We start from the raw sequence: 12,427 nt of genomic DNA, 5'->3' as shown, positions 1-12,427 counted from the left end.
CTTTAAATTTATGATGCTCCTTTTTTCACCTGGATGTGGATCCAATACTATTTTAGCTTTTCTAAAGCTCCCAGCTGCTTTAAAAATATCAAAATTTGAATTAAAAATGGACACCTGACAACAGTGCTTTTTAGTAACTTGCTGATTACTTTTTGCTCTGTTTCCTTAGATAAGAAAGATCACTTTCCTTGACATCCAAACATTCATTCAGTTTTCAAAACACTATTACTGTTTGAACATATAAAGGATTATCTTTCTAATCACACTAAAAAAAAAAAGGATGTCAGTTGATTCAGAGAGCAGTGTAGGATTATACAAACACTCTGATACCAAAGTTTTGCTGTAAGAATTTCAAGTAATCCTACATTTTTTTCTCAGCCTGCAAAATTTGCCTTGGACTGACACCAAAGCATCAACACCCTCCACATGAAGTTATTCATAAAACCTATAGCCAGGAATAGAGAAATGGATTTTTGTTTCCAGAGTTCACAGTGGGAATGGAAGCTGTATGAAAACAGAGCACTACCTTCCGAGAATTCCACATGGCATGATGGTTGGCCAGATTCATGAATTTGTACACCAGGTCAGGTTGATTGAGGTCACTAGCCAGTGAACAAAGCTCCTTGTAGGTAGAAAGACCTTGACTTTAAAAAGCAGAAGGGAAATCAGTGTTACTATTTTTGGGTAGACAAATGCTACAACACCTAAAGCTATTTTCAATTCACATCCTAAAGCAGGCAGAGAAAGCTGAGTAGCACACCTGTATTACACAGAAATAGTTACAGTAACTTAAAGAACAAGAAGGAACAGAAGGTCAGGAAGCAGATTTTTTACAGAATTCTGTTTCACACTGACTGTATCTCTGTCAAAGACTATCAGTAAACTTACCCATCTGGAGTTTTACTCAGACCTCCCTGAAATACCACAGTTTCTCCAGTCATCTCATGTTTGGCTCTGATAGAAAAGAAGTCCAGAATTAGTGTTACCAAACTCTATAGTTGAATACCCTGCACACTACAGAACAGTTACTTTTGCTTTATTAACTCAGGAACTTCGCATTTTTTTCAGTTCCAATCCCACAGAAAACATAGAGGTGGGCAAAGGACTGCAAGGAATGTCATTAACTCGTATCACATGTAATGCTAAGGAGACATAACAGCAAGTGAGAGTTTTGCTGTGCAGAGGTAAAAAGTCAAAATACTGAATTATCACTTTTAGTTCTGTTCACAAATGAGTCATATAATAGACAACAAATTTCTATTTCAAAATGAAAAAATACCATTTTCATCTTATTTCTTCTTGCTTACTACCACTGAACCCCTACACACCAAGTCTAGGTTTTTATAATTCAATGGCCAAACCTACACCAGGTTAGACAGGAGAAGTCTATTAAAAAGCATTTCTAATACTGACCAATATGATCTCTAGCCATGAGTCTTGAAAGACCAGCATTTTTCATACTAAAGCTGATAAGCGACCATTAACAACACTTCTTTAGCAAAAGGTGCTTTTCAGCACAAGCAAGTCACCACTTCAACATTCGCAATGTGCCGAGTTGTTGCAAGACGTCACTGCTCTCTGCAACTACACAATGTAGTAGTACATAAATGTAGCAAGTAGCACATTTTTATTCCCACCACACACATAACTCAGAGTAGTCTCTCACTGGGTTCTGAATTCACTGTACCTTTTCCCAGTCATAAGGGTATCAACGAGTGTAGTGACTAGCTCTTGCTGATCCTGTTCGCTTCCCAGTTCATATATCAGCCCAAGACCTTTTGAAGCAACATCTTGACTAAGCTCTGCAAGAGATTTTACCAAGCAAAATTCAGGATAAGCATGTAACTAAGCAGTACACAAATTTCAAAAGTAAAGTTCAACCAGAATCAGGAAGTAGTAAACACAGCTCTGCGCTGTACTTCACAGCTCTCCATTTCAGGGAAGATCTAGTCTGCCGTGACACAAACTTTGAATTCTGAAGCTGTAATTTGTTCTGAAGGCATAAACCCCTTCAAATTAGACGACATCTTCACATAAGTATTGTTACTGCAAGTTTTGAAACAGCAGAAAGAGTTCCAAGAGCCATAGGTATTCTGACACGCTAGTGGCTCCTGAAATCATTAGTGGTCTCTCTTCAGCCTCACTGAGCTTTGTATAGGCTGCTGGACAGCACTCTTTACACTAGCTGGCATGGATAGAGCTGTAAGCCAAAATGTGTTAGCTTGAAGAGGTCTCAAGAGCTTCTGTCCACGCAGAAAATAACTTTGTAATATTGATCCTGCTGCCCAAAAAAGAGCAGAAGTAACACAGCTTCTGTTAACTACAGTCAGAAGGGGCAAATGCAGTATGCTTTGCAGCCAAACGTACAGAACAGTTGTGCTTATCTCTGCACATGATGCCTAGAAAAGAAATCATGCCTAATAACATAAGAAATAGGAAGTTTCTACAGTCATCTTTTAATGCTAACTGACAGTGTAGTTGACTTCCTGCTGAATGCCCACGAAAGACACAACTCTTTACGATGTAACAGTACTTACCATCACTATCTGACAGAATTGAAACAAACGCACTTTGAATATCCTTGAGATGAGACTGTAAGACAAGAAAAAGTCATTATTTTGGATCCTTCATTTGGTCTCCAGGTAAGTTTCTAACAGATAAACAGAGGCCACTCTATCAATGGACATGTCCATTTGAGCTACACTTATGACAAGAACTGTTCTTCTTTCCAGACACCCAAGTAGCAGCCTGACTGGCATTCACAGAAGATAACAGTTAATTGTCCGGCCCACCATATACATATATCATGTCATTTGCAAACCACATATTTTATTTTCCTTGTTTAATACAAGGCAGCAATGTACCATAAATCTGGGTTGCAACCAGATGAGTTTTTCTTCATCCCCAAACTGGTGAGTTTTGCCATCTGCCTACACAGTGCACTGTTTTGATGAGTTCAGTTTGTGGCAATGTTTTATATCCAAAACTTAGAGTTGCAAAGCAGCTTGTTCCAAATCTCTTTATCAATACCTGGAGAGTACAAAATGGTTGTACTCTTGGTCCCATCACAGTCAATAGCACCTCTATGCAGATAGAGGACATTTTGGTTGGGAATGTTTTATTTAGTCCTTATATAGGACTTTTCACATTCTCTCATTACAGACAAGCACTTTGAATATAAAGTTCATGAAGTTCAAAAACACACAGTACATGAAGTTGTTGTAACTGCTCCTAGGTACCAAAGATAAACAACTAAGTTCTGTTCTCCTTCTTTCCCTCCTAGACCTCTCCTAAATATTTTCCCAGTATAAATCCTAAACACTATACAGATACCAAACTCTTCTTCCAAGAGAAGATTTACTGCTTTTTCATCTTACAACACCTATTTACATCGAGCTTACTCTGACTTGGATGTAAGTCAGATGTTTACAAAGGTGACAAACTCTCTTGTTCATCTGCCAGATAGTCTGTTCCTCTAGAAAGAAAAGATAGGCTATACCTCAAAAAGACCTCAGTAAGGACTGTACCAGCATGGGGAGAAAAGAGGCAATAGAAGTGAAAGGGAAGGAAGGGACAGAAACAATGTGGGAAGCAAAAATAGGGACAAGGAGCCAGTGCTAGGAAGAGGAATATTTCGTACCTTAATCGCTTTGTGGGTGCTCAGCTTCTTCACCAATGACAGAAGCCAGATGCAAGCTGCCTGCCTAACATGTGGGTTGGGACTGATGATGTGCTTGCTCAAAATAAGGTCTAGGACCCAGGGCACCACATCATTCACTTTCAAATCTATAGGTAAAAAGAAAAAGTGGAGGGGAGGAACTTTGATAACCATTCACACCCATTTTAATGGAAGTAATGAAAAACTTAATGAACTCAAGAGCACTCAGGTGACATATTAATGTCTACTTATTTAAGAAGTCAGTAGAGTTATTGGGAAAGTAATAACAGTAGAATAAATAGTAGAAATACAGAATCATCCTAACCCTTCATGAATATGTTTCAAAGTCTGTAGTGAAGAAGAGGGACTATTCACACTGCCTGAGACTCAGGTAAAACTTTTATTTTTTTGTTAGGACTCACAATCTCTGGAGCAATGACAAGGTTTAATTTCTAGTACATGCTCTGCTTTGTGTACACTACACATCTAAGACCACGCTCACAAAATTAAAACATGTGTTTGCAGGTCTGAGACTCATATTTTTAGTTGCCTGATTTGAAGCTAGCCTTTTGTCAGACTTGTATTTCAATGGGTACAAAATCTTAGTCCTTAAATAGAATTCCTGCATTTACTGCACATAAATTTCACTTAATTGTACCACTTGAAGTTATTGGAAAACGCTTGCAATTTGATTTTATAATGCTATTCTCCTGTTCAGGCTTCAAAATGATTTTTTAAAAGATTTGTGTATTACAAACCCAAAACTAACTCAACATGCAAACAAAAATTTAAAAAACCCAAACAAATACAGAGTCAAGTGGTAATGAATCACCCAGGAAGCTATTTAAACAGCCTATGAATAAAGTCTTCTGCTGTCTGAACAGATGGACATGAAGAGGTAAAACAACCAGTACATAACCACAAACACAAAACCTCTTTTGCATGTTCTGTTATAAACCTAACACGACAGAATTGAAGTTTGGAGCCAAGTGTTCATCCAGACATTTCCCAACCCAGCCTCTGTACTGGAAGGCCTACCTGAAGGAGGGACATATTCCTCCTCTGTGACTGTCCATGCATCCCGTGCAGCCACTGAGCTGGTTCCAACAGCAGCACTGGTAATAGCTTCACCAACAGTGAACTGCAGCTCTATCTGTTTGGCCTGAAAAACATATCAGAGCATCACTGACAGTACTAACTAAGCACACACCAAAACTTCCAGCATTTAATCACAAAACCACAGTCTCTTTCCCAGTCCCAATGTTAAGCACAATTTACTGAAAGATCACTCTTCTGGTGAGCTTCTGAGATTACATGGAACTTCAGACCCACTGAAGTTGATGGAAAATGAGACAATGCCAAACTGTCTGAATTGAATGATAAAAGCTAAAATTTCCACATTTTTTTAAAGCAGACCTTTGACAAAGTATTTACTAGTCTCCACAGAAGCACATGTTGGTGAAAAGAAAGAATTCAATAGAATGAAAGTAAAACAAAGCTAAATTGATGCTGATAGTGATTAGTGAAAATTATGATGGCTTTACTATAACAGGGAGTATTGAAAGAGTCTCCTGTCATTCCATCCAGAAGCTGATGTCTTAAGAGATGCAGAAACCTGTTTTTCACATTAAAATAATTCAGATGGTACTTGTTTTGCTTCACTGTCCTCCTTACACTGTTCTCTGAACCTTCAGGAACAGAATATGCCATTTTCTTCTCAGTACTTATGATGAATTTTATGTTGTAAGAACTGGTTTCCATAACCACTGAGTACCTTCTACATAGCTTTCCTTATGCTCTAGAAGCACAAAATGTTCAGGTTCTTGGAGAATTAAGCCCTTAGCTTCCTGCAATCTAAGACAAATAGTTTTTTTTCAAGTACACCTTCTATAAAGAAAGTTGTAATGTCCCCCTGCAGTTACAGGAGAAAAACACAGCACTCAGAAACATCTTTTGATGTTTGGGTACACAGTATTCTCAGTGTTTTTAGTATTTTATGTATAGTGATAGGACAAGTGGTTAATGGCTTCAAACTAAGAGTAGGCTTAGAGGAACTATTAGGAAGAAATTCTTTACTATGAACATGGTGAGGCACTGGCAAAGCTCATCCACAGATGCCCCAACCCCAGCAGTGTTCAAGGTCGGGTTGGATTGGGCTTTGAGCAACTTGGTCTAGTGTGAAGTGTCCCTGCCCACAACAGAGGGGTTCATCTTTGAGTTCATCTTTAAGATCATCTTTAATGTCCCTTCCAATTCAAATCATTCTGCAATTCTATGGTTCTTGCTTGTCTGATCACATCAGAATTGGAGCACTCAGCAAAGCATACCTGTCTGATAGTCAACAGACACTGCTACAATGCAGAATCCTATGTCAGTATCAGCAAGGAAGAAAGGTAAATCAAACTGGAAAGGTAAAGGAAAGACACTAAAAAAGCTCCTTTTATTTAGTTTGTTATCTGGCATAACAGCCAGAATCTCTGAAGTACTGTGAAAGAATGCAGTGCACTTCAAAGATGCATTTAGATGGACAAGAGATACATATATGCCTACAAACTTGTAATTCAAGTGAGTTCTATTAGCTGATGTAATTCAGAGGTATTTCTATTACCTACTTTCAGGGTACTTTTGAAGGCCAAAGTACAGGCCTAAGGCCTAATTATTATAAACTCTGAAAATTTTTTACATACAGTGCACAAAAAAAAAATCCATAAGCCTCCTGAAGGGGAATGAGTATTTGTCTCAGAGGCGGAGACCTGGACTAGTAAGTTTTAAACTGTAGCATAAAACCTTTTACCAGCCCCAAGTCTACCTCTGCTCTCTATTTCAAGGCAGTTTAAAAAAAACCCAGAGGCACTATTACAAAAAGTTAACCCCCTTTGTAAATCTGACTCTAGAGTACATAAAAAGCATCCGAAGAGAAATACTCACTGTAGTATAAAGGATAATACATTAATAGTGTCTCACCTCCACAGAATCCATTAAACCCTGCAGCAGTAGCTTCTGGTGGGGAAAATCTTCATCTCCCACTGGGAAGTAACCTAATGTCTGTATTGCTCGTTCCTTCATCTTAAATACAAATGAAAAAATAACACCATCACATAACCTTCCTGTAATTCCAGAAGATGCACTAAACCCACTATATATCCCACTATTTCTCATCCTTGCTGAAGTTTCACTCAAGGTATCAGATGTACATGCAAGCAGCTTATTAGATCAATCAGTGCACCTCTTTTCCAAAGCAGATCAGAACAAATGTCCTGTTACCTTTGAGGACTATTTGCAGGTAAAAGAAAATACTCCCATATTTCCTGAATTACAATTAAGACCATTCATATTTTCTTCTCTTAAGCCCCTAGTTATGACTATAGAAAGCACAAGCAATCAGTGCTAGACAACATTAGAAAGACCCTGACCCTACCCAACTCACTAAAGCCAACAAAAAGTCTTATTTCTTTAAAAAGCGAGGCTGAGTTTGGCAGGTAACATATACACCTAGCGAGCGTTCAAGAAACGAACAGGAATCATAAGAACAATACAAAAATCTTGCCTTATTTGTTTCTTTGCTGGAAGGGATTCGGGCCAGTAAGTTTTCAACAAGTTGCAGCTTTGTAAATCCCGTTCCTTCATTGGGGATCGGCAAGGGACCATTCCTGCCAATCTCCCCAAGAGCCATACAAGCACCAACCACAAGGAAGGGAGAAGTACTGTCCAGAAAAGAACCTACAAGGAAAAATCAAACCAGGATGATTCAGATATCATGTTTTCTATTTTTATTATTTAGCAGTGGGCAGGCACTTCCATTTTACCCACACAAGAAGCAAAGCAATAATCTCCTCTACAGCTAGTAGGAAACAATATGTTAGGAAAAAAATGGAAGTGAAAGGAGACATTGAGAGGAATCTAGGCAATGACACCACTTCTGATTGTGCTGTGTTGGTCTGCAAGCTACAAAGTCCACCTAGGTTTTGTTGAAATGTCCATACATCTAAATCAAAATGCATTCTTACAGTCTGTAAATTCTATCACAAAAATTTAACTCAAGATTACACTATCTACGGGTTGAGCATCTCAGAAAAATCCTCAGTCTGGGGTGGATTAAAGAAAAATACAACAACTGTTACATGCAGCAATGTCTCAGGCAGTAAGTTACCTATTGTCTCTGTCGTCGACTTTATAAGTTGTTCTTGCTCCGGCATGACTGAAGTGTTTGGTTGTTCTATGTCATGTAGCTCCATTGTTCTGATTTTCCTTTTGGCCAAGTACCTTCCTACTGTAAATCCCAAAGCCAACAAGGATCCATGTTGGACCTCCGGGCTCTACAGACAACATCAACAGCACAAAAAATCTCATTTTCAAAGTATGTAACACTTTGCACAAAGCACCGATTTAAAAACACAATGGACAAGCCAGATCAGAAGGCACCCAGAAGAATGCAGAGCTCTAACACATAGTCAAACAACAGAGTCTGATATTGTTAGTGCTCTCTGATGAACAGAGTCCTTTTAATAATACTAATTAATAATCAATAAACAAACTTAAAAGAGATCTAGGAGGACCGATTAGGAATTTATCACCAGTACTCACATTCCTTAAGCTACGTTTTAAAAAAACCCCAAACTATGTTGTCTCTACTTAAAAACCGGACATACTCAGACTAAAGGGACAAAACATACTCTTTGGTAAAAAGCAGTGGAGGATAATTGCTTTACATTTGTATGGCTAAAAATGAGAACACCCCTGTCCTTTGCTGAAGGCAATGCCTCTACAGCTCAGCAGGCCAAAAATTGTGAAACCTAATTAATACAATTAAATGTCAAGAACACCGATTTCTCCAGTGCTGATTTGGTGCTGGAACTATTTAATGACTGTGTTTATTCCTACAAGTGAATTCTAGCAAAAGGATTTTGTGGAGAAACAAGGCCGTGAGGCTCAAATGCTACCTAATTGAAAAAAAAACAACAAACCAACAACAATTGAAGAGTGCAGGGGCTTAAACTTGGATTAGCTCATACCTCTTGTTTTTTAACACTACATACATTGTACCGGTGCAATTGTGCTGCCAGAATGGGATCCTCAACTTATCCTGGCCACCACGGACTGTCCCTTGATGTGGTCTCGCTGCAGCAAAGCCAGCAGAAGATGGATCCCTCCCCCATCTCCACTTTAATTATCCATTCACACCGCAGTCCTTACTGAGACACCAGGATCACCAACACCCCTAGCTGTACAAATTCAAGGGGTTTTGTACAGTAGCAGCAAGTCAGAGCTCAACCTGACTCAGACTCACAAAGGCATGGGAATACCCAGCTTTATTTTCCTTTCACCAGGTGAGTGGGGCTGAAAGCAGCAGTGGGAGGTTGGGACCTATCTATATTGGCTTCATGTCTGTAGGTGCTGTGCCCTACAAAAAACTGAGTAATGACACGGCTTTGGCTCACAGGCAGAGCTTTCATAGATTTAAGATAAATCATGTTTGTGAACTACAATATAAAGCAATCAGCATTTCTTGTCAGCCTGTTACTTGCAATGTAAAATGGTGGCCCTTTAAGCCCTTTAGAGAGACTGATAAAAAAAAATTTTGGGAAAACAGAACCTAGAAATGCTACTCCTTTCCCTCCCATGCAGGATTCATGACACACCAGCAGAGAAATCAGACTGATTTGTTTTCAGGACTCCTTTTCCATATTTGCAGAGGCAAAATGGAGAAATAAGGACAAGGGGAGGCGAAAGGAGCTGCTGGAGAAGGGAAGCAGGCAAACTAGGCACGTAAAAACACAGCTGTGGAGGGCTGCTGAGCAGTTCATGTGGGGCAAGAGGAAAGAAGGGACAGCCCTAACACAGCACAAGATCCTGAGGCAGTGATGACCCAGGAGGCGACCACGGCTCAGGAGGGAATGAGTTAAACATTTAAACAAGCTAAAAATTTTCTTGATTCTGTGGGTGCTCAGCAATAAGGAACTGGTAAACAATTTGATGTAGGTAGTGCGATCCATTACCACTCAGTGGGACATGACTATTTAGCTGGCTAAAAGTGGTTAAATACGTGACTGTGCTTTGCTTGGGACGTGCCTCCACGAAATCCTCCTGACCTTAACAGCTTCAGGGATTAATTTATTTAAAGATCTGTTGCACTCACCTAAAACAAAAATCCCTCCTCACAATCCAGCTGGAAGTCAGTTAATTTTACACCCAGATTAAGGTTAATACATCCTGGACACAGACTGAGATTCAAATATCCTATCAGTTATATGACATGAGAAAAAAAAAAGAAGCAGATAAAGGAAGATAATTACATGGCTGTCTTTTGTCATCTTGATCAGCTGCTCCAAGGATGCCTTAAGTTCATCTCCAGACATGGTAGACAGCACTACAGAATAAAACAGGGCTGCAAGCTCACGCATTTCCTCTTTGTTAGTGTTCATTAGGTTCTGTGGAAGTGAAAAAAAAACCAAAAACAAACCATGAAATAGGGAAGCAGCTTCTTACCCATTCTGTTCATAAAGAGTTTCAACATACAAAGACAATTATCATGGAGATACATAAATAGTTACTAGTTCAGAAAGCACTCTTTAAATCAACAGCATTATCACTTAATAAGAAACAAAGCCCTCAATTCAACAAAGCTGAAAATTCATTACATACCTGGAGAAAGAAGACCACTAGCCACAAGAGGGCCACCCACCAGCTCTGTGTCAAAACATGTAGATCAAATTCTTGGCCAAATTTTGACTTCAGCTAAGAGCTTCCAGGTTTTGCATTCATATTGCGCTTAAAAAACCCACATTCTAAAGTAGTGCTGGAGCTGCTGGAGGCTTCCATGCCCCTCTTATTAATCAAAGGGAAAAAAAAGGCTCAAGAGATTTAACCATTCAAATCCAACCATGACAAAAAAGAAGTATCCATGAAAAATTCATACCCAAATCTTTGAGTGCCTTGGGCCACCCCAAAGAAACCAAAATGAGCCATGCAAACAAACAAGAAATAATCTGTCAGGGTCATTAAATGCAATGTTAACTTCAACCTAGCATCAGATCACATATCTGACTTCTAACAAACCCCTCAACCTGTTTATTTCACTTGGTAAAGCAAAAATACATGAAATATGATTTACAACACTATTTCTGAAACTTGGTACTACCAACAACTACTCCTAGAAGCTTAATTCTGAATGAACACTAGGCCAAGAGTTTTCCACAAATGATGAGGCATGTTTTTAAGTATTCTCCTGTGTGGTTCATACCTGCAAGCAAATGGAAAGTGATAACCTGCATACAGTTTAATCCAGATCAAATATCATCAGGAGAAACTATCAGAAAACAATCCAATGTTTTTTTAACCTAAGGATTTGTTTCTGCCAGATTGCCCCAGTGAAAGCAATGGCAGCCTCTAAGACCTTCAAAAATCCTAGATGTTTGAGGCAAATCATAAAAAAGCAGAGTTGCCTGAGCAAAGGAAAAGGAAAGCATAATTCTCTTTTGCTTACTCCCAAGCAGACAGTCTGGGGCTATTAAACAGGAAAATAACATCTCCACAGAAAGGTCTCTGAAACAACTAGGGATGTAATTACAGTAATTTCACGATTATAACCCGCACTGAGTATAAGCCGCATCTCCGGGTGCCAGCAACTTTTCATTCTTTGTCCATACCTAAGCCGCACCTGATTATAAGCTGCACGTTACAATACAGGGTGTGATAAAATGTATCTATTCTATCACCATCTGTTGAGGGTGGGGGCAGTGATCCTTATCTCAACGGGAGATATTCTGCTAATAGGCCATCCACTGAAACCAGGCGGGGCATTGTTCTTTATCTTTTCACAACCCATCCTTCCTCCAGCCAGTCATTTTCTGCTAATGGCCCATTGAGTCCCACTGTGGGACTGATAAAATTACTGCATCCCATTAAAAGTTGCTCCAGCTGGAGGGAAGAGCCCAACATTTCTTACCAAGATAAAAACAGAGGTTTTGGGACACTAAGGGAGCCCTTTTCTCCACTGGACTCCAGGGGAAAACTGGACTTCTCCACCTCACCACTGGACCTCCGGAGGGAAACTGCACCTTCTGCAGGAGCACTGCTCCAACTGAACCACATCTGTCACTGCAGGAGGATGCAGCCACCATTTAATCGAACTGCTACCAACACCCTGCCTGACAGGGTGTCAGGTTGTACTCTGACTTTGTCAGGGTTTGGAGTTTGTTTCTTTGTAGTATTGTATTTCTATTTTATTTTCTCTAGAAAAGGACTGTTATTCCTAATTCCCATATTTTTGCCTGAAAGCCCCTTGATTTCAAAATTACAATAATTTGGAAGGAGGGGGTTAGCCTGGGACTGAGACTTGCTGCCATAGGGACAGTTGTCTTGGCTTGCAGGACTGTTGTGCTTCCACCTAACTTAAGGCACATGTGAAGCAAGCTTGCTTCTATACACAGAATACCATGAAGCCATACTCATTGATGTCATTCACTTGGCTGATAACTGAAATAAGAGCAAGAACCAAGTACAGCAATTTCACAATTACAAGCCACACCTGATTATAAGCCACAGCTCCGGGTGTTGGCAACATTTAGGTCTTTGTCCATAAATAAGCCGCACCTGATTATAAGCCGCACTGTCATTTGCAGCGAGGATTCATGTCAACTTTCACAAAGTTACCAATTAGTAACAGAATTGCGTGATCACGGGATTTACTGGCTCAGCCCCGTTAGGGGCAGCTGCCAGGGAGTGGCCCCGGCCCCGCTTGCTGCTACCACTAGGAAGCGGGAGAGCGTT

The 12,427-nt window shown here is 39.7% G+C and overlaps 1 protein-coding gene across 2 annotated transcripts in view; it reads right to left on the bottom strand.

Annotated features, from left to right (window-relative positions):
• The window catches only part of ECPAS (Ecm29 proteasome adaptor and scaffold), a 66,395-nt gene that overhangs the window by 19,267 nt on the left and 34,701 nt on the right, over positions 1-12,427 (bottom strand). For both annotated transcript variants that reach the window (XM_033084746.2, XM_033084745.1), the window contains exons 20-29: positions 9,952-10,086; positions 7,809-7,974; positions 7,206-7,378; positions 6,623-6,724; positions 4,697-4,820; positions 3,641-3,786; positions 2,538-2,592; positions 1,688-1,802; positions 889-954; positions 527-644 (exon numbers count right to left, since the gene is read on the bottom strand). In XM_033084746.2, the coding sequence (XP_032940637.1) occupies positions 527-644; positions 889-954; positions 1,688-1,802; positions 2,538-2,592; positions 3,641-3,786; positions 4,697-4,820; positions 6,623-6,724; positions 7,206-7,378; positions 7,809-7,974; positions 9,952-10,086 (1,200 nt within the window). The remainder of the gene's footprint in view (positions 1-526; positions 645-888; positions 955-1,687; positions 1,803-2,537; positions 2,593-3,640; positions 3,787-4,696; positions 4,821-6,622; positions 6,725-7,205; positions 7,379-7,808; positions 7,975-9,951; positions 10,087-12,427) is intronic.

The sequence above is a fragment of the Catharus ustulatus genome, chromosome Z, assembly GCF_009819885.2.
Source record: "Catharus ustulatus isolate bCatUst1 chromosome Z, bCatUst1.pri.v2, whole genome shotgun sequence".
Taxonomy (NCBI): domain Eukaryota; kingdom Metazoa; phylum Chordata; class Aves; order Passeriformes; family Turdidae; genus Catharus; species Catharus ustulatus.
This window is presented reverse-complemented; position numbering and strand designations above follow the sequence as displayed.